Source organism: Trachinotus anak, unplaced genomic scaffold, assembly GCF_046630095.1.
Source record: "Trachinotus anak isolate AG129_WGS33_773 ecotype Australia unplaced genomic scaffold, CSIRO_AGI_Tana_v1 ptg000002l, whole genome shotgun sequence".
NCBI classification, from domain to species: domain Eukaryota; kingdom Metazoa; phylum Chordata; class Actinopteri; order Carangiformes; family Carangidae; genus Trachinotus; species Trachinotus anak.
In genome coordinates, this window is record NW_027273853.1 from 11,677,138 (window position 1) to 11,704,356 (window position 27,219).

Below are 27,219 nucleotides of genomic sequence, written 5' to 3' on the forward strand. Positions count from 1 at the left end.
CTCGCTATCCTGCAGCGCATAAAGCAGCAAGAGCCCAAACCCAAGCCTGGTTAGAAGAACAAAACGCTGTCAGTGAATTATCCTGACATCAAACCAGCAGGTTCGACGCAGCCTTAATGGCCTTAAATCTTAATGGCAGTGCTTCCAGTCTTCTCTGCCTCTGCCCTTTTACAATAAAGCTATAAACTAAATAATTGAAACATCTCATGATAAGCTACGGCCTTAGAGCGGACGTGATTTTTGGCCAATTCCACTTTCTCTTTCTTTCTTTCTAACTGTAATGTGATATGATGTATCTTTATAGGCTAAAGAGAAAGAGGTGTGTAGTATTTCAAAACACAAAAGCAAAAACTAGAGCATGGCCATAAGAAAGTAACATAATTTGCAGAAATGCTTCCTTTCTTTATTCGTGTGAAGTTCTGATCTCTGAAATTATATGAGATGCCTTAGGGGACATTATCAACATTGACAGTATGGCAAAAAACAACAGTTCCAAAAATGCTGTTTATGATTTACAAATGCAATCACAAATACAGCTCTTATACTGTATTACAGCGCTTCAGTGGTGGAATCAATTCATTTCCACAGGTTTCCCTTTGTGCAGCAAAGAGGTGACTGGTCTAAACTAGTTGGATTCAACAGGGTGAATGAAAGAGGAGCAACAGTGTGGAACGCTGCCCAGGTTTCAGTGACACTGGCTGCTAAGACTGACCACTCTTTGTCCAGCTGTCCTTGCAAAGAAAATCAACAAGTTAATGCAGTCGCACTCTTTTGGGTACATTATACTAGATAAACAACCACTACAATAATCATGCTTTGGCAAAAATAAAAAATGTATTATTATACAGGGGAATATGTAAACGTTTGACCTGCAGTGAGTGAAATGCACAAGTGTTTGTGTGCTCAGTTGTTGCTCAAGCACAGGCACTCTGAAATGTGATTTGTTTAGAAAGTGGTTACTTTGGAAACCTTATCACTGGGTTTGAATATTAACTTAAACTGTCAGTGCTGAGAAATCACCTATTTTAAGAATGTGGGGAGGGAAATGATGAAGAGTTACCAACACTGAAAAACTGCGCACCTGAATGAATGAAGTGCTGAGGGTCAGTGCTCATCGGGCATCAAATATGTACAGTTTAAGGAGCCAAAGTAAAACACAAATTCTTAATTCTTGATGTCTATATGCGCCATTTGAGTCAGTGCCAGGTAGTTGAATTTTCGGTGTTGTGGTATTATAATAGATGACTAGTGGAAAGTGACATGATGGGTGATATGCACATAAACAAGACTTTTGCAGTTGAGAAATACATTTCTACAAAAACACCATCATACAACATCTATTATTTCAAAGCACTGGAAAAGAAATGTCCTTGAGGAATAAAACCACGACTGTCACTATTTTATCAAAAACAATTCTGCCCTCTACTGGAGAAAACACTGAAGAAACATAAAACCTCATAAATTTGGTATGTATCATATTCATTCATTCATTCATTTAGTCATTTAGCAGACGCTTTTATCCAAAGCGACTTACACAAATATAGATTTTATCTTTACACATGTAGAAGTATATATATATATATATAATGAAATGAAATCTGATTATTTTACTTACTCCCTCCTTACTCCCTCTGCATCACAGTGAATTCCCTGAGAAATACTTAAAGCACATTTGTCACTTAAGTATCATACAAACTGTGTCGTACAAAGAAAAAAACAGTCAAAATAAACAGGCTTTATAATGCAGATATTCAAACAGTCTCAAAAACATTACTTTTCAGTTTCTGGTTGTAGCGAAACTGTGACATACAAAATGATGATGAAGAGAAGGTTTCTTCATGAATAGATACTGAAAGAGACAAGGAAGAACACATGAACATCTGTTAAACATCTGTTATTACCTTAACAAACACATGGTATTTGTGAAACAATGTTAAGTTGTCCAAAAATCAATCCTGCATACAGCTAGATTGTTAGGTCTAATGGGTTTTCATACATTTTCATCCACATTGATTCATGAAGGTATTTCAACCATCTGAATATACAGTATCCAGCTTTTCAGAATAAGAGATTGGATTGTCCTTGGATCTATCGTGGGAGGAAAATTGTGACGCGATGTGACGACATTGTACAAGGTATACAGTATCACTTGAATGAATGCTACCCATATCAATAATTCAAACAAGTCCTAAAGGGAACCAGGGATACTTCATTCATGAACAAAAGCGGGAATGAAAAGAAAGCTCAAAGCAGTCAGGTCTTTCAAAACATATGCACGAGATGCTAATTACCTCAATGTATCTTGTCAATCAAGATAAATGGAGCCTAAAATGTAGGCTAGTCTCATCATGTGATAATTATTTCATCTGTGTTTGACACTAGATTATGTAATTCACTATGCTGTCTATTATATATGCTGACATGTCAAACCATGTCAAAATAAGATTGTGATCATATAATCAACATCTAGAGTGATTGGTGCGGGTTCATATAGCTACAGTAAAAACTAATGAAAGCTGCACCAACATGGTGAGTTGGGCTACACTGCTCAAAGCTAGGATCATGCAGATGATCATGTTGTGTTACGGCAGGAAGTAGACTTATAGCAAAATTCTTTCTTTATTTATGTCTTTATTTTTGAGGGTGAAAAGGTTGCTCTTGTATTACATGTAAGACGCAGTCAGGACACATCTGAAAGCTGCTGGGACGTCTGAATTAGGTATGTTACTCCAACTGGTGTTATAAACTGCTGCATGTTTGATATTTCTTGTGTAAATTGGAGGTGAGAGGTAGCACTGGCTAAAGCAGAATCTCCCCATTTATTATTTATCTCCTGTCTGTCCCTGAGCCTAATTTCTGTTTTTATGTATATAGAAATTATTTTTAGATATTTATGTATGTAGCCTTTCATAACTGGGTATTCATGTGGGGTGCGTGTAATCAACCTTAACAACAATGATATGCATTATTATACATGTTTAATGTATAATGATGCATGTTAAGAGTATATGAATACTATGCAGAAACTGGCATGGTGCTTTGTTTTTTTTTTAAAGATGTTATATCAGAGGCACAGGGATGTATGATGAAAAGGCAGCATGTAATGAAAGCATGCTTTAAAGACAATCATGGTTCAATATGTGACTGTGGTCTCACCAGAGATGAGAGAACTGACATCACAGAGCAGGGCATCAGCAGGGGAAGACAGCCCCTATAGGTACAGAACATCAAAGCACCTGAAAGAGTGTAACATGTTCAGTACTCAGTCTTCTGATGATGCCAAGACTGATCATTAACTAGAGGACAAAGTAGACTGCTGTCAGTCTCAGCAGTGGTTGGAAAGTAAAATGAACATGAACAGACGATAGCTGGGTGTAGAGCTCATCATCAGAGACACAAAGTTCTTCTGACATGGCTTTTGTGGCTCAGGTCTGCTCAATTTAATGAAATGAAATAAAAAAAAAGGTATCTGAGTTCTCACAATGACAGAGATAGATTCAAGTCTAAGTTATCATTTACACAACCGTATAAACCCTACTGTTAAGTCATGACTTAAACTTTCTACAATCTATGCAAATCAACAAAATAAATCAATGCATCTTTTATAGTAAGGAACCAATGTGGAATGTGAGAGATGACTTATGAACCGACAGTGTATAGACACCAGAGTCTGCGGCCTGCCTCAGCTCCACAAAGCATTTGGATCTTTGTTTTTTTCACCTGAAAATACCACTCTAATTCACCTTGTTTCCAGCAGCAGCAGCAACAGCAACAATACTAGGTGAAACCTAAAAAAAAAAAACTTCTGTCAACTGCAAACTACCTGTCTAACTCCAAAAATAAAAGTCAGCCACCAAGCTTTTTAGCAGCTAGAGTCAGACTATTTCCCCAGGAGTTGGCGTAAACCAAAGCAGAGCCAAATGGAGAATGAATATTTTTTTCATCGTGTGAAAGAAATCATATTATTTGCTACATATCTGGTGGATATGTAAAGAGAATTATGTTTGGCAAAATCTTGGTTATAACAACTTTATAAAGTGATGGTGTGTTGAGTTTTTTTCATCTTGCTCAGGCCAAAAAAATCAGTCAATGCAGCTTTAAATAATGGATGACAACTGGAGCACAGATCTCACAGTAAGTGGCCATGACATGAAATTAGTGCAATACAATGTGTCGGATACAATGTGTCTGCTAATAATGTTTATTATACCAGGACACAGTTTGTCATGTAGTGCTTCATATTCATTTCCAATAATGACTTAAGCCTTTATTATCTTTGCTTCTTAGGAGGATGTTGCTTGAATTACATTTATTTTCTGGCCTTTACTAACCTGAACCTTCACCTGACCCTAACCTTAATCCTAAGATTTAACAATTCACTCTGTAGAGATCTGTTTTTTTTGTCTCAAATAGGAAATGAGTCCCCTTAGTATAACTTTGTAAACAGGGTTTATATTCATACAATGTGCAAGACCAGTGCAAGTACGCTACACACTCACGCACACACACTCATGCACATGCAGTTACAGAGCTATATGAGATAAGAAATACAGAATACCAAAATGAACTGCTTTAACATAGCCAGCTGTTTCATTGTCCCCTGCAGCCTCTATCTGTTTCTCTTTCTTGCTTGTCCTCGGAAACAATCTGCATAGTGTGACTGAAAGAACGGAGGCGTTGTTTGGGTTGAATGGAGGAAAAGCTGAGGGGTGGAGGGGTGGAGAGAGAGATGCTCCAGCTGTGGGGGAACAAGACAACACAACAGCATCTCACATGTGGGTGAGAGTGGTGGAGGGAGGGGGTGGGCGTCCAGGCTGTGGGGGCTGCACACAGTGGCATTGTTATAAGGGGGGGTGGGATGCAGCTGATAAGGTTGAGAGAAATGGATCATTCCCTCAAATCCTCCCCTCGGGAAGCCTTGACACAAAACACTCCTGTAGTTGTCTGAGCTGGAGGAATTCAAAAGGGCCCCACATAAGTTTTTAAGATCACAACTTTTATTATAGTTCAAGATTTCACAACTATTTTTAGTAGATCAGGGAGAGAGGAAATGTTTATTTTATGGATCATGCATCATGTACTGATAAACTGAACTGTTAAACTGTTAAGAATGCATCCTCACTCTGGGTCTACTGTGTGCTGATTTAGTTAAGGCATCACTGATTAACTAAGTGTTTTCATAAATTATAAGTTAAGTCAATTTCATTATTACTCCAAAGTAAGAAATCAAACATTTTCCTGGGTTTTACAATCAGTTCAACACCCATTTTCCTCAGACCTCCCATCAGGCTCAGAAAAAAAAACTAAGTGTACTGTACAAAAATCTCGAGGACAAAAAAGGGGAGAAACCTCAGGGAGAGCAGCAGAGGCGGAATCCCTCATTCCCGCAGAGACAGACAAAATGTAGGCTATTAAAGCCTCAATCCTATATTTTAAAGAACTGCTTTGTTTTAGAGCATGATAGGCTGAAATATTTATTTATCAGATATCAGACTATAGGAGAATGACTGCAATCAACTAGACTATTACTTTAATTACCAAATATCTACCAGTTATCTTCTTGGTTCATCCTTTTGTCTAGAAAATGTCAAAAAGCAGTGAAAAACATCCCTCACAGCTTCTCAGAGCCCAAAGAGATGTCTATCAGTGAAAAACCCAAAGATATTTTATGTACTATTCGCTTAGTATTATTTACTTGAGAAAGAAAAAAGACTATAAAAGTAGTTAATAAATATATGTAGCAACTCTTTGCAGGCGGTAAATACATATGATATTTGGCCTTATATAGGTAACTATAAAGCATCTGCCACGGACACTTTGCGTCCCCACGGAAACGTGAAGCGTGTTTTTTGTGCGGGGATATTCGCAGCAGCCTGGCGCACATCCCTCACCTGCCTCAGCTCCTCTCCTCCGACTCTCAGCTGCTCACATCCTGTCCGAGAGGGAGAGGCACAGGAGGGAGAGAGGCAACTCGAGAGCCACGGAAGCCAAGTTTGAACAACTTTAGTGCACACTTTTTTTTTTTTTTTTTAACTTGATATTTTTTCCCGTAGATTTTGACCATTTTCCCACAGGTTTATGATACTTTTTGAGAGAGAGGAAACCAAAGTTTATTATGAGGCTTGAGGGCGCAGAAGTGAATGTGCGCCTGAAGGGAAATGTATTAATAATGTTCTTCTATGGATTTTTCTTGGCACTTTAATTAAAAAAAAAACGCCTCCGACTATAGTTTTAAAGTTATAGCTTGAACCATAGCGTCACTGGAGGCGTTTGACCATCAGGGACGTGAATCCAGCGCTGAGTTGCTGAGCAGGAGAAAGGACTAGTTCTTCGCAAGCGGTGGATTTATGTAAACTAAACCAAGAAAAGTAACGACGATTATAATCTGGATTCCGTGATGTATATGTGAAAGTTTCCCCGATCCGAATTGATTTCGTTCGGACAAGGGGAGACTTTCATGGATTTTTTATGTGGGACCCGCTAGGATGGACGTGGTAGATGAAACAGAAGCGTTACAGAGATTTTTTGAAGGTAAGAATCCATGATTATTATAGCCCATATTTATTTCCATGTATTTCTGTATGTGTTTGTGTGTGTATTAATACAGTATTATATTGTTCAGAAAATTTTAAGCAGATTTGACAACCACTTTGACTTGCGACTAATTTGTTTTAATGAGGAAAAAAATGAAAGGTGTTTCGGGGTTTGAGCTGGTGTTTTGCTTGTGGGCTGCAATAAAGCCTCAGCGTCTAAGAGCTTGGTTCCAACTGCTGCATGTACATGACAGGTGGTTACTATCACTATGATCAAATAATATTTGCACTGATATTAAAGGACTTGTGGCTTTTAGGTGAAAGTTACCCAAACATTAATGTGCACTCTGTTCTCTCCTTAAAGTTTCTCTTGGCTGTTCTCCTTTTTAAAAAAACAAACTCAAAATGCAAGAAGGCAGGAGGGTTACCGGGTGCAGGGAGCAAAAGTGCTGGTGATGGGTAACAGATCAAGTTAAACGGGGAATCCTTAGGAAAAAAAACGAGGTGGAGGAGGGTGGGGTTGAGGGTTGGAAGGGTGCAGGAATTTAAGTCAAGATAAATGGTGTGTTTTGCAAGGGAACTGTGGCACAATGTGTATGTGTTACAGAAAGGCATGAGCAATATGATTTCAACCAGTGATGTGGTGTAGGTCATCATGAGGCAAACAACCAGAAATAGAACCAAACTCACTTCAGAAAAGCAGTGACTAATGTTCATCCCCCCCAAAAAGTAGATAAACATTTATTTTATATTAAATCATTGAGGTTTTGGTTTAGTTTTTTTCTACATATACCAATTCATTTTTTTTCTGTTATAGCCTCTTCCTATTTTCCATCCTTTTTTAGTGCATCTGAGTTCTGTGTCTTGCAGACTTGGTGGTCTGGACTGAACTGAGAGTCTGAATCTAATACATGAATTTATGAACCTTATTGTATCCATCATATTCCTGCAGTAAATATATATATATATATCACAAAGACCATCACATTTAGTCACATTTGTTAGTTGTGCTCTGTGCTCTGTCATTTACAGCTTGCCTCAGAATTCACAATTTCCTAATTAAAGAACTGGGTGTCAAGTGTTCCAGGAGAAGTCAAGTGCAATGAAAACACAAACTGTGGTTTATGTATAATGAGTTATCTGCAGAGAGACTTTACACTTTATTATAGTATACACAGAGCGTTGACTTCAATATACACAGCCATCCATGCCTGTCAGAGGTTCCTTGCCATTCTAACAGGAATTCAGTGTGTTTACATTCTTGCTTTGGGAGTTGGAGAGATGTTCTTACTCTGGCTTTATTTCAGCCACTCTTGCTTGGACTAAAATGTCAACTTGTCCATGGGAATTATACAGTAGTTGCCGCCTTAGATGCTTATTTTCCCATTTAACTTTTTTTTTCTCTTCAGTAAACCTAATGATTTTTAAACTCTTAGTTATATATTTCTCACATCATGGATTCAGACCTTCAGACAATCAACCTTTAATTCAAAGTGACAACAAAAAGTAAAATCGTTAAGTCTTCAGTTTTAAATATCAGATAATTAGTCATAGTGTCCATGTTTAACTTGTCCTTTACCTGAAAGACACACACACACACGCACACACACAGACACACACACAGAGACAGCACTATAATGGATTTTGGCAGTGGTAAACTGTGTTTTAATAGGATTAGTGAAATATGTATACATTCACACTAATGCACAGTGTACATTCCTGGCATAGCCCTGGTGGCTGTTAAAACACAATGAGGTGAGACTGGTGTTTCTCCTCGGGTATTTGGTCTTCTCCAGGCTCTCACTCTCTCTGACTCCATTAGAGTGACAGTGAGCAGACAGGGTGAGGAGGTGAGATAGTGCAGACTCACTGGCCTGTTGAGAGAAAAGCAGCTAAACCACCAACCCCCTCAAAACTTGACCTTCTCCTCTCTGACTCTCTTAGACAACAAACAGTTGTCTCACTCTCACAGAGCCACGCGTGCACATACAAAAGACAATCACGGCTATTGCTGTTATATTGTGTAATTCAAAGTAATGGCCCATCTTTAGACAAGCAAACACTGATTTAACTTTAACCCACTGCTTGTGATAGACTTTCAACATGTCAGCAATATTTTGAAAATTACTGAGAAAAATAACAATCAGACAAACAGCTTTTGCCACTGAAATAAATATGGATCTGGCAGACTGCATATAAATATAACAAGATGAAGGGTCTACAGTCGTGCAAGCGGCTCTGAGATGTTGCAGTTTGTCACAGAGAAACTTTGAGTTTAATGCTAACATCAGAATCAGGTCTCAAACTAACAGTAATTTTCATCATCAATTTATCTGCTGATTATCACCTCAATTAATTGTTTGGTGCATAAAATACAAGAAACGTGTCCTAAAGTCTTCTTTTGTGGCCAACATACAATCACACAGGACAAAGACAACGTCCTCACAACTGAGAGAGTGGAACTGATGTATTACAATTTTGATACAAAAAAAAAAGAAAGAATAGTTGCAGAATATCTTCTTGTCAGAGTACAGCTAAAAATGGGAATGTTGGTGAACTTTACTGAAAATTTGTGGTTTTACTGAAAACCACAAATGTGAACCCTTTTGTTGATGCCAGAGGAATGTAAGGGGATCAACAAAGTCGTTAGACTTCATTGTCTGGAAACTGTGAGTATTTAAACAAAAATTTGTGCCAGTCCTAAAGGTAAATCTTGAGGAATTTCACGGGATAAATAAAATCTTTGCCCTTATGGTGGTGCTCGAGGAAAACTCACAGGATCATCAAAGTCAATGATTCATCCTCTGTGAACCATGAATGTCTGTGCAGAATTTCATGGCAATCCATTACACAATGGTTGAGATATTTTGTGGCACAAACTAAGAGCTGCCAGTGTGGCTAAAAACTTTCTGATTCGAAATGAACATGTGTAGGTGAAATAAAACTTGGAGCATATTCACCTCCTAACCATCCGAGCCTGAAGGTGGATTAATCATGTTCTTACTCAGTGTTTGCCTTTTAAAGCTAAACAACTCCTCACCTGTGATACTAAATCAAAATTCCCATTAAGTCACGTTGTACTCCTCGGCGGTTGTGAATCATGGACGGTTCCTCTGATTTGTGGGGGTAACAAATCAAAATGGTTCGTGAATTGCAGTCAGAGGAATGCATTGTTTTTGAGCGGCCAGGCTTACAGTGCTTATGGGTGTGTTTTAGTTTTTCATTGTCGTGCATCACTCCCATCAGTGCTGACTGCCAACTGAGAAATCTTCAACCAGTGAATGTTATTTATGGTAGAACCAGATCCCGTAGGATTGATCACTTTTTGTGCTCACATTTGTGCAGTAACTTAAAAAGAGGCTGGCATGAAAAAAAACCCACTATGTGCAGATTAGGGGAGTTATGGGATGTTTTGCTTGCAACCATGAACATCATCAGTCATTGCCACAAATATCTTTATATACAGCACAGTCATAATAACTGCAAATGCTCTGTCTGAAATTCAGCAGTTTAGAAAAAAAACATACAGTTTCTTCTCATCTAGTTTACATAAGTCTGCTCTTGTTTTCAAATCTGAATCAGTCTAACAAGCTAAATTTTCCTCCTCATCTTCTTCATATTGGTCAACATCTTCTTATTTTTATTCTTCTTCTGTGTCCTCCTTTGCTTCTTTCTCTGTACCCTCCTCTTCTATTTCTTCCTCAGTGTCCCTCTTCTTCTTGCTCTGTGTCTTTTCTGCTACGCTCTATAACTCTGTCTAGCGCAGGCCCTCAAACTCAACCCCACGTTTGCTGTTTTGCGTGTTTTTTCCAGCCTTGCTCCGTGTCCCAGTCCCAGCCTTGTCACTCCTGTAATCTCCTGAGCCAGGTCCACCGGTGCGACCAGTGCTTGTGTGCGACAAGGGCTGTGTGTGGTAGCCTGGTACAGCCCTTTCTCATGACTGGGGGAATAATCCTCATTATAATACTCTGCGAGTCTTTCTCACACACCCGCACACATACACAACATGCTTTTGCACATTGGCATGCACGCGCAGACACACACACACACACACACACACACACACACACTCGTTACCCTGATCTGCGACTCTCAGGTCTGCAAAAGAAAGTCTTTCAGCCCGAGTAGGGAAACATGTGAAAAATAGAGAGGAATTGTTCTTCTCATCTTCTGTTTCAGGTGCTTTCATCTCAAGGACTTCAACATGCTTTGGCTACGCGCAGGTACTCAGCCACTCTGTCCGCTCTGCTTCTCTATAGATGTGATTTATTAGTCCTTGGTTTCATAGCAATGCTCTTCACGCTTGTACCAGTAACCCTGTCTTGTACAAATGGAGAAGGTCTATAACTCTCACGCTGTGTCAGGCCTCTCTAACACTTTCCTCTGTAGACTTGACCCGTTTCCTTTCACAATCTGTCTATTTGTATGTCTGTGTTAAAGATGGTCACTGTAGGCACGATTCTTGTGTTTCTAGACTATCGAGCAATATCTACACCAGCTGTGACATTGTTTGCTCTTGTACATTGGTTATATTGGCATTAGTAAGCTCCATCGTCATTATTTTTGGTTGATTTTTTTTTTGTCAGGGTCTAGTCCAAAGTGCTACTGGGAAAAACAGATAAATAGAGAAAAGTGCATCCAGGTACAGGACCCAGACTGATGGCACCTGTTCATTTAATATAGACAACTTTATATAAAATATTCATGATGCCACAAAGACTAGTTTTATTTTTTGTTGCAAAGAATTTTTTAAACTTATTTGTACAGTATGAAATTTGATGTAAAATATCTGTATCCACTGTCTGTACAGTGTGTGTACATGTGTTGTGGGTGTGCAGCCAAGTTCATTCTACTCTAACTGTTTGATAATCAGATGGACTTTGTTCCTCCTTAGTAAGATAGTGTTTAATCATTAACCCACACATGTGAGTGTTATACAGATCTCATTTGGAGGCAATTTGTCTGAAAAGTCCTAAAAAAATATGAGTTCAAGGTCAGTTTTTATGTTCATTCAGCATAGTTTTTCTGTCAGAGGTCTTAATAATATTTTATGAAAACTCTGTGAGAAGACAATTACATTATAGACTATTATTGTGAAAAAACATACAAAGAAAAGGAAAAGCTGCGCATTTGTCTGAATGATATAAGTCAAACCATGTTTAATGGGAACTCACACACTCAGCCCTCTGTCTGTGTTCATTTTAGATTATTACTGCGCTGACAACTCAGGCATTGAAATGGAGGCACAACGTACACACATTCATACGCACACAAACAAGCACACGCACACACATGCACGCAAATGCTTACACACACATACACGCACACGCTCCCCTCTCAGCCCCTAATCTCTCAAAAGGCCAGTCTGTATCGAAGTTGGACTGACAATCATTTCACTGTCTCTTGTTGAACACAGCTGGACAGAGAAAACACATAGAGGACAGGGAAATTTACACATCCAGTTCACAGCAAGTTAAACTTAACTGGTTCAGTGATTTAGTGGTTACAGTTACTTAATTTATGCTTCTGTTCTTCTTTATCCACACAAGAATAGCAGTTAATGACAGCCTTAACTATAAATGTGCTTTAACCATTAGAAATGTGGCATGGCAGCGCTCTTGCTTGTAGATTGTTACAAAGATGGTGAAAAGTTCCAGAAAAGAGGCAACGAAAATGTCTCCTTTCATTAAAGATACGGGACACTTACAACAAATGAAAGGCAAGCAGTGTGGTTGCCATACTCTTGTGTCAAGTCCTGAGTCCAGTCTTTAATGTCGGGGTCTTATTGCACTCATTTAAATCTTTATGTGGCTGTTTTGTTCTCTGTGATTTTGTTTTACCAGAAAAATTCTCTTTGTTCACAATGTAGTTTTGCATTCACTGCTCAATGAACTGTGTGCCTGTTAACCTTGTGCTAGCACCTCAGTGATCACCTTACTTAACAGAGCTTGTTTCATAAGTAGTTATGTTAGGTAGAGTTTGGTAATATAACTTCATATTTAGTTAAATGTCCAAGTGACCCGATACACTGTGGTGCAGACAGGTGGACAGATGAGTGGAGGCTACATACAGACTTTTGAATGTCTACTATTTCCAGTAGTGGTCAAGTCAATGTATGTAAATAGCGCAAAATCACAACTTTTTCTTCAAGGGTTCAGCCCAGAATTTGTCTAGTATAACTATGTCTTTACCGTTTTTTAAAATTAACACCAACATCTACAGTTTACACATTTGTATCACATGGGTAGTCCTGAGTGAGCAGGTATAATAGCTAGAAAAAAATACTGAAAAAATGGACACAACTGTGTCTTGGTGGGGGAATTGATTTTCAATCTAGGTCTTGAGCTTCTGCCCCTCTTGACGTCAACTCCACTATACTCGCTCTGGGACTTCTCTTGGACACGAACATGGTCTTCACTACAGCCGTGTTTCATGCAGGATTTTCTCTGACGTTTTCCTTACAGGTTCCTCAGTCCATCCTTGGACATCAAACTTGTATTCTGTCTTTCTTGCCTTCGCTCTCCTCAGCCTCCATCTACCCTCCCCTCCCCTCCCCTTCCATCTCTGTATTTTTTCGTTATCAGGCCTGCCAGCTTAAATTTACTGCCTTTTTGGGTGGGGTGCACATCTGGATCTTATTTAAGGGGAGCCATCCTGCTTTTCTTCCCTCACATTGGCACGTATTAAAAGACATTAACCATCTGTTTCTTTCCAGCTAAGAAAGTCAGTCAGTGTAAACATGCCAGTTTTCTCATAGAATATGGTAATATGAGGGTTTATAATGTTTAACATTACAATTTGAGTTGTTCTAAATCTGATTGGTCAGAAAAGTGGTTTGTTTTGTGGGTTTATTGATCGATGTTTGGGTTTGCTGCTGCACACTGTCAACGCTGGGCTTAGGTGGGACAAAGCACATTATTCACAAGATGATATAGTCCATTAAATCATTTGTGGTGAATGGTGGCAATGTGTGGAGATGGTTAGGAAAGGAACTGTGACAATCATACGAATAGATAACATTTCTTCTGGGTTTCTGATGAAAACTGAAGCATTAGTAGAGGACAAAAAGAGGAAAAAAAAGAGAATTTTTTGTAATGCTAACAAAAAATTCCTCGCATTCCCAACTGAGTAGCTGCTTAAACTATCAGTGTGTGTGTGTGTGTGTGATAGAGACTGGGGTTTGCCTGCCCACCCACTTTATATCAGGTCCTTACCCTCTGCTTCACGCTCTCCATCCTGCTCCCCCCCTCTCTTCTCCCACACTGACTCTCTTTCCAGCATCTGCAGTTTGGGACGACTAGTGACAGCTTTAAACAAAATTCATCTCTGTCTCTCATGTAACATTTCAGTTGGATGTTCTGAGGGCAATAGAAAAGACTTGTTTATAATAAGTGATTTACTCTTTTCTAAATATATGCAGAAGCAAGTGCTTGTTCCACAAGTTGGTGTTTTAAAGATTTAGTGGGGGTCATGTGTTTGGGATTTATGAGGCTTTGGCTATCAAAGGGTGAAAATGACCCTGGGGTGAAGTAAGGGAAGGATTAGGAAATTATAAAATTACTACACCACTATCATCATATAGAAAATTTTTCAAAGATAAAAGCATCCTTTTTACTTTTATGTCAACTCTCTTTAATTCAGACATGAATTAAAGTGAACAAAGAAAACAGGGACATCACAATTGAGCAATTATGATGTAGTTACTTTACGTTTTTTTTCTAATGGGGATGTAACCATGAACTGGATTGATTCCAGTCCATAGTGTAACCACTTAGAGGCACTGAATCATCAGTATGTGATCTTTAATGTTGACAACTAACATAATTAGACCGTTGGTCACTCCTGAAACCTTAATCTTTAGATTCTTTGTGAACCAGTCAGAGCTGGGTTTCATTATGTGTTCAGCTAAAGATACTGATATTTTCTGGCATAAAACTCTATTAATACAATGTAATCAAGTTCTTTGTAATATGGAGAAAAAAGCTATAAACAAATTGAGATCATGATATTTTATTAGACTTGGAAGGAATTGTAACACCACAAGCTTGTGTTGAAACTAGAGCTGGTATGGCACTGTGTGTGGATTTGCTGAAAGATTCCCGTTGCTAATTCCCAGATGCTCTCCATCTCCCCCTCTGTGTTCCCGACCCTCCTTTCACCACAGGTCATGATATTACCAGTTCTCTGGAGCCAGCCAACATCGACACCAGTATCCTGGAAGAGTACATCAGCAAGGAGGACGATAGCACTGACATGTCAGTGGGGACTCCACACCAACCCAGCAACGTCAAAACAACATGCACCAACTGAATCAGATCATGTCGTTACAAAGGAATTTGTTTTTTCTGATAACGCTAATCCCTCTTTTTCTTCTTCTCTTTCTTTCTCCCAGCTGTTTCTCAGAGGTCCACAGCACCCCAGGACCAAATTACTCATCTCCCCAGGCAGGAGTGTCCTCCTCTGGGGGGTTGGTGTGTGGTGTGAGCCCCCCTATTCCCCTACGTCAAGGAGCCCCTCCACCTGGGCCTCCTAACTGTCAGAACGCCTACCCCCCAGGTCCATCCCTGGGCCTCCGACACAACTACCCCTGCCTGGGACAGCAGCAGCAGCAGCAGCAGCAGCAGGCTCACATCAAACCAGAGCACAGGGGCCATTACGCTCCAGGGTGAGCACAGTACCACAGAAGATGGATGGGGGCACAAGAGGGAGAAAATGTAGCATGACCTGATACTTAGGAATGTTGAAGAAATGTTCAAGAATCAACTCACATTTTAAACATGAAATCAGGCAGAAGTTGCAGCATATGACGCAGTGTTTTTTTTTCAGTGCCCAACGAAACCAGACACACACCCTGCTACAGGTCTATTATGCAATCAATACTTGATTAAGCTTCATTTGTACAAATAAAGCATTAGCTGGTCAAGAGGGGGAGGGAGACTGATAACAGACAGAGAGAGAGTCAAATTACATCCTGCAAAAAAAATCCTGACGCACACAAGCTTGTGTAAAGAACGTCTCCACTGACTCTGATCCCAAAGGAGCTTTTCTCCCTGAAATATGATGGCAGCTTAGAAAATAAGAAGAATATAGGAGCCAGGGCTTGCCAACTTGAAGCATGGTACTATTTGACCAATTTCTATAATTTTGAAAATCTGACATTATTGTCTTTGTGAATATAACATCTACTGTTTTCTGTGGTTTTTAGGACACTACCTGAGTCCCCCCCAGACTCCAGCTCTGAGCCGTACTCTCCACAGCAGGTGAATGGTAAGTGACAGACACTTCTTGCTCCCCCCTGTGAAAATGTGAGACAAAATGTGAGTGTCGGAGAATATAAGAAACAAAATGGTACCTTAATCTGTAGACTGCACTCTGACACTGCAGCACCAAGTATTCAAGGCGGATGTGGGTCACAGCAACTCCCCTGCTTTAATCAATATCTGTTACTCATCACTTCATTGTCTTTGAACAGGTGAGGAGAAAATTGAGCTCTTGTGCAAACAAATCAATATATGAAGTCACTAAAGACAGCTTGTGTCTGACATTTATTAACCTTCAGTTTACATTCACTGTCTGGAAGATGAATTCTATCATTTAAATTCAATTTTCTTCAGTCAGTTGTATTAAATGCCTCCACAAAGAATGAAGCATATGTTTAGCTTGTTTCAACGCACAAGTTGAACAACAACAGCGCTCAAAGTCATTATGTACTTCATGCCGTTCACACACCTGTGTTGGTTTTGCCCATTAGTAAAAAGGTGTGGAATAGTGTTATCTGATGGGCATCTCTCCAGTTTGAAACAGTGGAAAGTACCTTTAGCCAAGGTTGGGGGAAAGTAGAGTCAACTGGCAAGATGAAATGTGAAACAGAGATAAACATTATGCTCCATCCCTGCTGTGTCCTTTAGATCCTCACATGATCAGGACCATGACACCAGAGAACATGTGTCACATGACTCCAACGCCACCCCTCCCACCACACGGGCACTATCCCAGCATGCATCGGGACATGTACCTGAAGCCTGAGCCCATGATATCACAGTATTCTATCGGTCCAGCTACGAGCGGAAGTGGAGACATGCAGCAGACGCAGATGCTTCATCAGCTGCTTCAGCATCCTCAGGGGCAAGAGTGAGTCATTAAGGGGGGGGTCGATGGAACATAGGGAATGATGGGAAGAAGATGTAATGTGTACAAATTTTGACCGCAGTTCCCTTTCCTCACACAGCAGCATCCCTGTTCACCCGGCCAAGAAGAGGAAGCACTCTGACTCTCCCAACAGCACCCTCAATTCCCAAATCCTCACAGGTATCATCAAACAAGAACCAGGTAGGCAGGCATCTTTCTTCTCTTCCTCATCTCCTCTACCTCATCCTCACCTGCTCTTACCCTCTACCCTTTAACTCTCACACAGATAAAGACTTTTGCAGAACAGTTGTGGACATTCTTAACGGTCTTTGGTCTCGTTTTAATTGCTGCTATTTCAAACTGTTTGTCGCAGGTTTAATGCAGGATGCAGACAACAGCTACTTGGATCCAAACTATCAGTGCATTAAGTGGCAGCCTCACCAGCAGAACAAGTGGACACCACTATATGACGCAAACTGCAAAGAGCTGTGGGTGGAATTCATTTTGGCATACCTGAACATCTTGAGATCTTTATTTTGGAACAAAAAGAGCCAAAATCTCTCCGCAGAGAGTCAAAAGTGAAAGCAGTTATAATTTTTTTAATGGATAATTCAGAAAAGTATACAGGAGGAGTGGCAAAGGAATAGCAGGGTTACAGAGTTCTACGAATTCCTCAGATGTGAGCTGTGTGGGGGAGTGAACGAGCACAGGGTTTCGTGAGGAGGGGGTAAAGGGATAAATTAGTGTGCACCTACTTGTGCTTTTGCAATGCCAAAATAGAAAGAAGTATAGATAGGGAGGAAGGTTAAAATGAACTCACAAGACCTTGCAGATGTGTTATCACAACCACCTGGTTGCCCATCACCACACCTACAAAAACGAAACAGAGAGTTTTCATTTGTTTTGATTTAGATTTAAGTCTTTCAGAAGATCTTAAACCTCCGTGCAATAAAGTAATGTCACCAAAACTGAGGCCCAGGGGCCCCTCAGGGGTATGTTGGGTTTCCAAGGTCCCAAACAATGATGCAAAGTTTAACCATAATGTCACTGATTTGAAGTTAGCACTGCAAAAGAATAATTGAAAAATCAAAGGTTTTACTATGCTGATATCACCTAAAATATGTATTTCTTTATCAAATGGCAGACATGACATATGTTCCGCATGTTTATGTCTTTGGGCACTTTGGGCACCTTAAAACATGTAGACGCCCCTGTGACGGGGTTAAGAGTCTCCCCCTAGTGAAAAAAAACTCAACATTACACTTCTGAGAAATGCAAGTTCATATATGTCTCTATTCACATTACTCATACATCATGATCTCTTTCCCCGTCTTTAGTCCGATGCCAACCTACCGTGTTGACGCTGACAAGGGCTTCAACTTCTCCTTGGCTGACGACGCCTTTGTTTGCCAGAAGAAGAACCATTTCCAGGTCACAGTGTACATAGGCATGCTGGGCGACCCCAAGTACATCAAGACGAGTGACGGCCTGCAGCCCATCGACTGCTTCTATCTCAAACTCAACGGAGTGAAGGTGAGTGAAGGCAAAATGAGCATGACATCAATGTGACAGGTAGTTGTATTCTCCACAGTGTATTTGGTTTGTATTTTATTTCTCTTTTTATTGCTAGGTGGAGGCCATGAACCAGTCCATTAGTGTTGAGCAGTCGCAGTCTGACCGCAGCAAGAGACCTTTCAAACCAGTGCTGTGAGTCTTAATACTTAAACAAACAAACAAACAAAACAAACAATAATATTCAAGTGCCCCTATGAGCACTGCAACTGATTTAGCTTGATGTCTCACTTTTATACCAGCCTTTAAAAGATGCCCTTCCTTTAGAGTAAGTAATAAAGGACAAAAATTGCAGTCCTCATTTTGTGCAGTAGTGTATTCAGAATTTTATCTGGAGCTAATGTGAGCTAATATGAGTCTTCAGTTAGACAAATAAAGTGAGTATCTTCCAAAGTTGCTCGTTTCACACCAAAGACTGGAAGATATCCACTGGCTGATGAAGCCGCACATTGACTTCTCCTAAACGTTCTCCCAGAATATGAGCATTATGGATTTTGTCTCTCTTCACTTACATGGAAATCACTTGGGATCTTTTAATGGCCGGTATGAACAGAAGGAATAATGACAGCAAGTAAAAACTGTTTCTACGTTCGTATATGAACCTGATTATTGTTTTAATGCAGACTAAAGAAATTGTGAGCCTGTATCTTTAATTGAAGCAGAAACAACAATAATGTCTCTGTGATTTTGTTGCAGTGTCACCTTGCCCCCAGAGCAGGTCACAAAGGTCACAGTGGGGCGGCTCCACTTCAGTGAGACCACAGCAAATAACATGAGGAAGAAGGGCAAACCAAACCCTGACCAGAGGTGACGCACGTGCAATCACATTATCATCGTCAACACGCAATTCACTATGGGCCAATGATAGCTCTAGTAATCATGTTTCCTCCTCATGGCAGGTATTTCATGCTGGTGGTGGCGCTGCATGCTCAGTCCCACAGTCAGAGCTACACTGTGGCTGCTCACGTGTCTGAGAGGATCATCGTCAGGGTAACGTCTGGCCATGTCTGTCTGCCTCCTACAACAATCATATCCCTTGTGAATGTGACACCTTTCTCTTGGTCTACTGTACACAACTGTCACTTTAAAGTCACTGTGTAGATCTCAACATCCTCTCCATTTGCTTTTCTTTTCATGCGGTGCGGCTGTGATCCCCAGCACACCTAGAAAATCCATAATTCATAGTTTAGGAGTTCAGAGGGTTAGGGTTAGTTCAAACTAGGAAACAGGGCCTATTGTCACTGTTCTGTAAAGACAATGTAGCTTAATACCAGATAAATCAGTGGGTTTTTTAATTATTTATTTAACTTCAGGATTAGGAACATTTTCTGAACACATAAAGGAAAATTTTTAATTATCGTTCAGTTTATGTACAAATTTGAAACTCCCCAAATTTGGTGATACATGGCTGTCATCGGACAGTGATGGTATTGTACTTAATGCAGAAGCATTGAGCGACAATCTATAGTTAACTGCATGAGTCTTTTAAGGATGCGAAGACCTGTTTGAAAATTACACACTCATTTTCTTGTTTTTGGCTAATTGTGTTTACAGAAAATCACAGTTTTCAAAACAACTTTGCTTATTAAGTTATAATGTACATCTTAGGTTTGTGTTAAAGGAGCAGTTCCACATTTCAGGAAATACGCCTATTTGCTTTCTTTCCTCATACTGCGTCTGTGTTGTCAATATGTGACCATAAAATGAGGCCAGTTATCTTAGCATAGCATAAAGATTACAAAGGAGGAAATCACCAAACTAGGCCCACTAGCACCTCTAAAACTCACAATAGAAACATCTATCGTCTAATGAAACTCTCACCAAGAAGGCAAATAAGCATATTTTACCAAAATGTCAAACTATTCCTTTAAAAATATTGCAACTGTTTTTATCTTTGTGGCATATTTTTAGAATTATCTGAACCACAGTTTCTCTGTGCACCTTCTTCTTTGTCTCTCTGTTACAGGCATCCAACCCAGGCCAGTTTGAAAGTGACAACGAGGTGCTGTGGCAGCGCGGCCAACTACCAGACTCGGTCTACCACCACGGGAGAGTTGGCATCAACACCGACCGGCCGGACGAGGCCCTTGTCGTCCATGGCAATCTGAAGGTCATGGGCTCCCTGGTGCATCCGTCTGACATCAGGGCCAAAGAAAATGTCCAGGAGGTCAGGATGACACTCAGTGTGTATGTATATGGGTGTGTGTTTGTGTGTGTGCATGCGTGTGTTTCCAAGCTGTGCGCGTCACTGTGTGGTTTGTGCTTGTCATCATGCATCATGTCATACAGAGGCCCAATCCCAGCACAGTTCCCTGACTGTGCAGTTTCACTTTGAGTTTTGTCTTTTCATTATACTTGATCTGAGCATTTCCATCTGCAACATGAACATTGTGTTTTCATACCATCTGCATGGGTGTCATTGTCATTCTGCCTGTGTGTAGGTCGACACCACAGACAATTTGAAACGGATTTCTCAGATGAGGCTGGTCCATTATCAGTATAAGCCTGAGTTTGCTGCCACCGTGGGCATAGAGAACACTGCAGAGACTGGTAACAACCTCATGAATAACCTTTGTTCAATTTTGAATGTTTAGCTCCATCATCTCATTTCTTTGTACACTGTATATCATCTTATCGTCTTAATGTCTTAATATCTGATCTATCTTTTGCTCTATGTGCATAGTTATGCATGCATGTCATGTACCTGTGCATGCTCCCATGCTTTTGCTGCTCTTTTTCCTTTCAATACTTGTTATATCCTGCTGCAGGAGTGATCGCTCAGGAGGTCCAGCAAATCCTGCCTGAGGCAGTGAAGGAGGGGGGTGATGTGGTGTGCGCCAATGGAGAAACTATTCCCAACCTATTGGTCGTCAACAAGGTAATGAACACAGACACGCACACAGGCATACATACGGCACAGACTGTGACATTACACAAATTAACAGCTCTCCCTCTTATTTCAAAGGAACGTATCTTCATGGAGAACGTTGGGGCGGTGAAGGAGCTGTGTAAGCTGACAGACAACCTGGAGACTCGTATAGACGAACTGGAGCGCTGGAGTCGCAAACTGGCCAAGCTGCGTCGTCTCGACAGCATGAAGAGCACAGTGAGTGGAGGCACTGTCAGGTGAGAGCAATGATAAAATCCCTAACAGATTTGGGCTTCGAAGTGGGCGTTACATGTTGTCAGTACTCTTGTATGAGTAGAAAAGTCACATATTTCTTTTGTTATTATTTTTTTTGTAGCCAATCAGGGAGCTATTTTAGCAGGACAGGAAGCGGCCCACTCAAGAAGAAGACAGTCGCACCTGGGAGCAAGGTCTGTGGTGATGCTTGGTGTATTTATTAAAAAAGCATAATAAGTCAGTGAACAGCAGGGCACAAAGCTTTTATTATATGTAATCTTTTTTTTTAATTGCAGAACTCGTCTCCAGATCAAGGCTGCATCAGTCAGAGGTTCATGCAGGGGACCATCCTGGCACTGGTCATAGTCATGGCCTTCAGGTGAGGCTGAAAAAATGCACTTGAACAGGTAGTCGTGGGGAAAAGCAGCTTTATTGGTGCACGGTAATGACACAATAATATGTTGGATTTTTATTTGTCTCCCTGCAGCGTCATTTCCATGTCCGTCCTTTATGTGCTGACTCTTCACCATAGAGGAGACGTCACAGAGAAAGACACGTGTGTGCTTTTGGTGAAATCTGGTCCTTTAATCAATTTTCCACTTCTCCTCTTTGATATCACCCAGAATAATGATGTCTGTCCCTGCCTTCTGTAGCTATGTTCCTTCCTGTGTTCTCTACATCTCTTGGATGCCAATCTTCACTGCCACTGTAACTTTCTGTCCACCTGTCTGCCCATGGTACGCTTTCTGTCTTTCCTGCAACTCCTTTTATTTTCTGATCTACTCTTTCAGTCTTATCTTTGATTGCTTAGTTGGGTGTTTCTTTTGTCCTCCCTGAAACGAGGTCAAGATCATGAGTCACATATCTAAACACCCTAAAATTCATTAGCTTTTAAGTGCATCATTATTTTAACTAAAGCATGGTCTCCACCTGCTGTACTGCGTCCTCTGATTTGTGCAGGTCCAGAGCTGCACTGGGATCTTCACGCAAGAGTCCATATACTCCACTGCCCACCACCCCTGCACCTGGTGAGTGGCGATCTCAACTAAGTGACCTGTAGGAGAAACTGCTCTTTTTGGTGGTTTTGAAAATCATATTTAAAGGGCCTATTTGTAAGTTTTGCAATTGCAAGCCAGTGTTAGTCAGTGTTTGCATTAACAGAAACGTTGCAACGACAGCATCAAAGTTCGTTCCTTTACCTGCGATGAGCTGTCTCCAGCAGTGGAGAGCAACGACAATGATGAGTCTTGTTTCAATCAAATCCTGCTGCTGGCAAGAAACAACAATCGGCGGCAGAGAAAACATACAAATAGCCCCTTAAACAAGCTGACTCAGAATATATAAGTCAATATACAGTATATTCTATTTAGATGTGATCCTTTTCTCTCATTCTCTCACAAATCCCGTAGCTTGCTGTTCAACCACAGCCGCAAACAACCAATCAACTACAGTTTTGACACTGAGTAACAACCAATCCACAACAGGTAAGTCTCATATGAGGTGTGTTTTGCTGTATTATTTATTTGTCTTCAGTGCAGGTTAATTATCTTCCTTCTCCAGATTTAGGCAGCCTGGTTCCCACACTAGGCACTATTAGTAAGAAGGCCAAGTCCAGACCAATGGACAAGGATGGCCACGGTAGAAATCGAGTGAGTCACACCTCAGCACCCTTATACTTTGCCAAGTCCAAAAAGCCAGCGCCTACAGACCTGGATGGAGTGGGAGCTACCAATCGTCTGCCCGGGGGTCAGCCACTGCCACGTAGACAACGCAGCCTACACACAAAGGGTAAATCCTTTAAGACTTTCTTCACACACATAATATGCAGTATGCAAACAGAGTAAAGTCATTTGTTTGACTGCAGCAAACAAAGCTTGTCTACATACTGTACAAAGGAATGTTATGGGTACGGTCGCTCATAATGCAGCTTCTCTCACTTTTGCAGGAGGAAGGTCAGCTCCCTCTCTGATTAGTCTGCATATTGTGGAGACGAACCAAGAGATTACAGCACAAATTTGTGCGACACCCAAGAGCTGCAGGTAAATATATACTTGCTGATGTTGAACAGATTGGGGACAAATTAAAGGTAAAGTGAACATAGTGCCTTAGTAACCACAAGCAGCCAGAGCAACATGTGCGTGCCTTGGTTGTGGGGAGTCGCAAGCCATTCTTCCAAAAGGTAATAGTGGAGAGAGCTGTCTTAGATCTCCCACAGGTGTTTAGAAGTGTTGAGATCTGGTGACATTTTCATACTCATCAAACTAGTCAGTGACACATCTTGACATGTATGGAAGTATCTGAATTTATTGTGTTTCTCCATTTGTTTATTTAGCTTTTTCCCTTCAATTTGTCACTTGTTTATACGTTTTGAATACGTTTTTTTTCTTTTTTTTTTTTCTTTTTTTTTTTTACAAAGTTTGACTTCAGGTCTCTGTATGCTGATACTAGTTTTCTCTATGTTGACTTCAGCTACACAGTATCACTCCATGGAAAAAGAAATTCCTCCCTCTCACAAATCACTTTGTACATGACGTGAGTATACAAACACCACACTATCAACATAACTGGACTTATCACATGCAAAGCTGACACGTCATTTTACAGGTGTAAATTAAATTCCTAAGAATTTCCTTGGAAGATTTCTTGAATGAAACATGTAATTTGGCATCGTTATAGGCAACATAGAGAGCAGCAGGTCAGCCAGACATGCAAAACTGTGCAATTTGTTCAGAGGCTAGCATACAGTTCAACATACTGTATATGAAGAATGATGTTTTCAATCATAAATTGATGATTTTACACGGGTTAAAGCAGTTTTTCAAGGAAAACCCACCAGAAATCATTGAATCACTCAATACAATGCACAAACAACTAATATCTCTATTTTTCCCTATAATAAATCTTAAATTGCATAATTACTTCCAGGTGACTTTCAGGAGATTATTAGAAATTTGTTAGGAAATAACATACTGATAAAATAAAGCATTACTAATTCATTGCAGATCCACAAAAAGTGTGTGGGTACAGCAATGTGGAGCCACCAAGGGACGTTTATGCCCCAACCACACAGAAGCAGAGCTCTATGGTGGTCAGAGCACATCAACAAAGGTATATTATAATATACTTAATCATGATCCCTCATAAAATTTAAACATATTTCCTTATTTTTTCACCATGTGTCTCTACCAGTATGTGAAACTAGCATTATTATTTATCAAAACCTATGACTTACAGTAAATTACTCATTTGATGCTTTCTTCTTTTCTCTTAGGGGACTCGTCACCTGTGGTCAGTGCCTGTGCTGTCTTTCCAGGACATCACCTATCACTTCCGTGTCTCCCTATCTGTAAGTAAACTCATGGATATGAATATCCAGAACATGCAGAGTGTAGACACACATGATTTCTTTGTGTTATTTGATGCATTTATTGTAGTGCTTAGTTTGAGTAAAGACATTGGGTGGAGCTGATTAATGATTGTTATCTCCACATGCCTTTTCAGAGTGAAGTGAGTTGTGCCACTGAAGGAGAAACCTCATCATACTCTGACTACCATTTTCTCATTCAAAGCAGCTGTGTGTGAGGAGAAAGGTGACGCGTCCCAAGTGCCTTTAAATACACCACATTTCTCTTTTGTGGTTCCATTTATACGCTGTTGTGATGGGAAAGGGTTTTGTCTCATTCTTGTACATTGTTTTTAAAGAGATTTAATACAGAACAAACTATATACCACTGTCCCCACTGTAATTCCTCGATATGTATATGCATTAAGACATCTCTTTTTGCTGTGATCACTGGAGTTTCAAACACTGTTTAAGTTTCTTTTTTTTCTATCACTGAAATTGTTTTAGATCGTTGTAATTGACAACTGTGTTATGTCACTGTTAACTGCTATTGTGAAAGTAACACCCATGAGTTTATAGCTCACTTTATTACTGATCACTATGTCTTCCATACTTAATATAAGCCATAATTACTTTTTTGGCAGAATTCATGTTTCTAAATCAAGTCCAGGCTAAGATACTGTAGATGACACTGCACACATTTTTTGTTTTGTAATACTTTGAGTCTGTATGTACACTGAAACCAGTGTCAACTGAAAACAAAAACTCTGTTCAATAGTTTTATACACTGGAAAGAAGATCATTGGCTTCTGCTGAAGGCCTCAGTGAATGCTTGCAACTCACATCGAAAATATACCTCAGTAGTGTACACTGGCAAATCCTGGGTCTCTACAGTGGAGCTTTGTGTTTGAGACTGCTGCAGTCGGCCAGACTGTCTACAGTCGCCTCATGCAGCATCTGACTCAACACTGTACAGAGAGGAAAATGCTGTGCAGTATTCATATGTCAATTGTGACATTGAATTAAATATCAAATTGTTATATAAAATGTTTATGCAAATGCATTAAACTAAACAGAAATCCTCATGACCACTCCTTAAATGCAGGCATCCATTTCAGCAGATTCCCTGGATAGCATGTGATAAGACTGGATAAGTAACAAATAGATTATAAATCACTGGAGATGAACATGCAGAAACACTGACAGCTCTTAGCATCTGATAATGGACATGCCACAAGTCCAACACTGACAATATTTCAAGAAACACTGGAATAGCTTACACTGTATTTTGCTAACTGGACAGAATGCTGGTAAGGCAATAAATGGCATATATCAGTTCAGGTGCATGCCCAATCATTTCTCTAAAATGATACATCTCGACTCACAGGTAAACTCAATGAAGTTGAATTTATTTACGCACATTGCAGAGGAAAAATTGGATATGATACACTGGACTCTTTCATGTATTTCTCTGGATGTTTTTGAATACTTTTAGTGTGCCTATACAATTAAGAATATGCAGTGATAACTCTTTTGATATAACTGAATTGTATAATGTTTTCCTTTCTGTTATTATTTCTTGTTTTAAAAGCATTCCTCACTCACTTACACCACCATGCCTTTGTTGCTTTTGTCAAAATTTGTTTTTAAATACATATTTCATATGCATCTGTATTCAGAACAAAAAACCACAATAGTGTATCTCAAATATAAAATCAATATTATAAGGAATATAGGAAAAACAGCCATCGGACAAAAGTTTATGGAATCTACCATAATATGAAGACACTGTATAATGTTTTAGTATAAATATTATTACTTAAGTGGGTATTGTGTACTGTTTTAGCTTATTTATAAAGCACCAGCTAGCATAATGAAACCACTGTAGCACTTTTTGCACTGTACATATGAACTGCTTTTGCTCTATCCAGTGCACCACACGGGTTTCAAATACTCTGGTAGAACTGCATTACATGTAACTGTATAGCTTCTTTTTGTTACTACCACTGCTCCTTTTTATCTGATGTGTTTTATCAAATTGTTTTTATAGTTGATATTTTTTGGTTGTCGTATTGTCAATAATATATTAACTTTTACCTATTGGAGCCCAGAAACGATTGATAAGCAAGAAAACACACATACATTTCTAATTTTAGCATTGTTTGTTAAGAGAAAATACCATAACACTACAACTTTAATATCACTACCTTTTCTTTTTAGCTCATTTTATCATTACATATTCAAAACCTTTTTGTCAAAATTATGCTGTAATACTATGAATGCATGCAGTAAATAAATTTGTGATTGAATTTTGTGTCCTGATTACTTTTCCAACTGCTGAGCTGAAACGCAGTTAGTTGTTCATTCTGTCCATTAGATGGCAGCCAAAGTGTTATCAACAGTGATTATGAATCTGCGGTAAAAGATGCCCTAAATTGAGCGTGTTAGGTTAAAAATAAATACATAAATGAATGAATATTAAAGTTGTCCACCGCTTCATCACAACTAGTGGTTCACAG

General features: G+C 39.8%; 1 protein-coding gene across 9 annotated transcripts; it reads left to right on the top strand.

The window, feature by feature from the left end:
• Positions 1 to 5,822: 5,822 nt before the first annotated feature.
• Positions 5,823 to 27,009, top strand: myrf (myelin regulatory factor). Of its 9 annotated transcripts, XM_071497608.1 has the most exons (28): positions 5,825 to 6,531; positions 10,713 to 10,756; positions 14,698 to 14,788; positions 14,926 to 15,198; positions 15,739 to 15,800; positions 16,442 to 16,664; positions 16,762 to 16,862; positions 17,035 to 17,149; positions 17,999 to 18,194; positions 18,292 to 18,368; positions 18,930 to 19,040; positions 19,133 to 19,238; positions 20,200 to 20,400; positions 20,675 to 20,783; positions 21,002 to 21,111; positions 21,199 to 21,359; positions 21,479 to 21,551; positions 21,654 to 21,736; positions 21,845 to 21,913; positions 22,011 to 22,094; positions 22,318 to 22,385; positions 22,767 to 22,841; positions 22,918 to 23,145; positions 23,303 to 23,396; positions 23,827 to 23,889; positions 24,360 to 24,465; positions 24,629 to 24,703; positions 24,859 to 27,009. In XM_071497608.1, exons 2-28 carry the CDS (start codon positions 10,738 to 10,740, stop codon positions 24,937 to 24,939), a joined length of 3,054 nt encoding a protein of 1,017 aa, XP_071353709.1. In that variant the 5' UTR covers positions 5,825 to 6,531; positions 10,713 to 10,737; the 3' UTR covers positions 24,940 to 27,009. The 9 variants fall into 9 exon arrangements, with proteins under 9 accessions (XP_071353700.1, XP_071353661.1, XP_071353709.1 ...); XM_071497599.1 differs by lacking the exon at positions 10,713 to 10,756 and having other exon boundaries at positions 5,823 to 6,531; positions 16,765 to 16,841; XM_071497560.1 differs by lacking the exon at positions 10,713 to 10,756 and having other exon boundaries at positions 5,824 to 6,531; positions 16,765 to 16,862.
• The last annotated feature ends 210 nt before the right edge of the window (positions 27,010 to 27,219 follow it).

Bases quoted from the DNA above. Each gene is read 5' to 3' on its own strand.
- myrf (XM_071497550.1), top strand. From the start codon at position 6,486: ATGGACGTGGTAGATGAAACAGAAGCGTTACAGAGATTTTTTGAAG. The intron at 23,146-23,302 runs GTAAATCCTTTA...TCACTTTTGCAG, and splicing joins ACGCAGCCTACACACAAAGG to GAGGAAGGTCAGCTCCCTCT. The intron at 23,890-24,359 runs GTGAGTATACAA...AATTCATTGCAG, and splicing joins CAAATCACTTTGTACATGAC to ATCCACAAAAAGTGTGTGGG.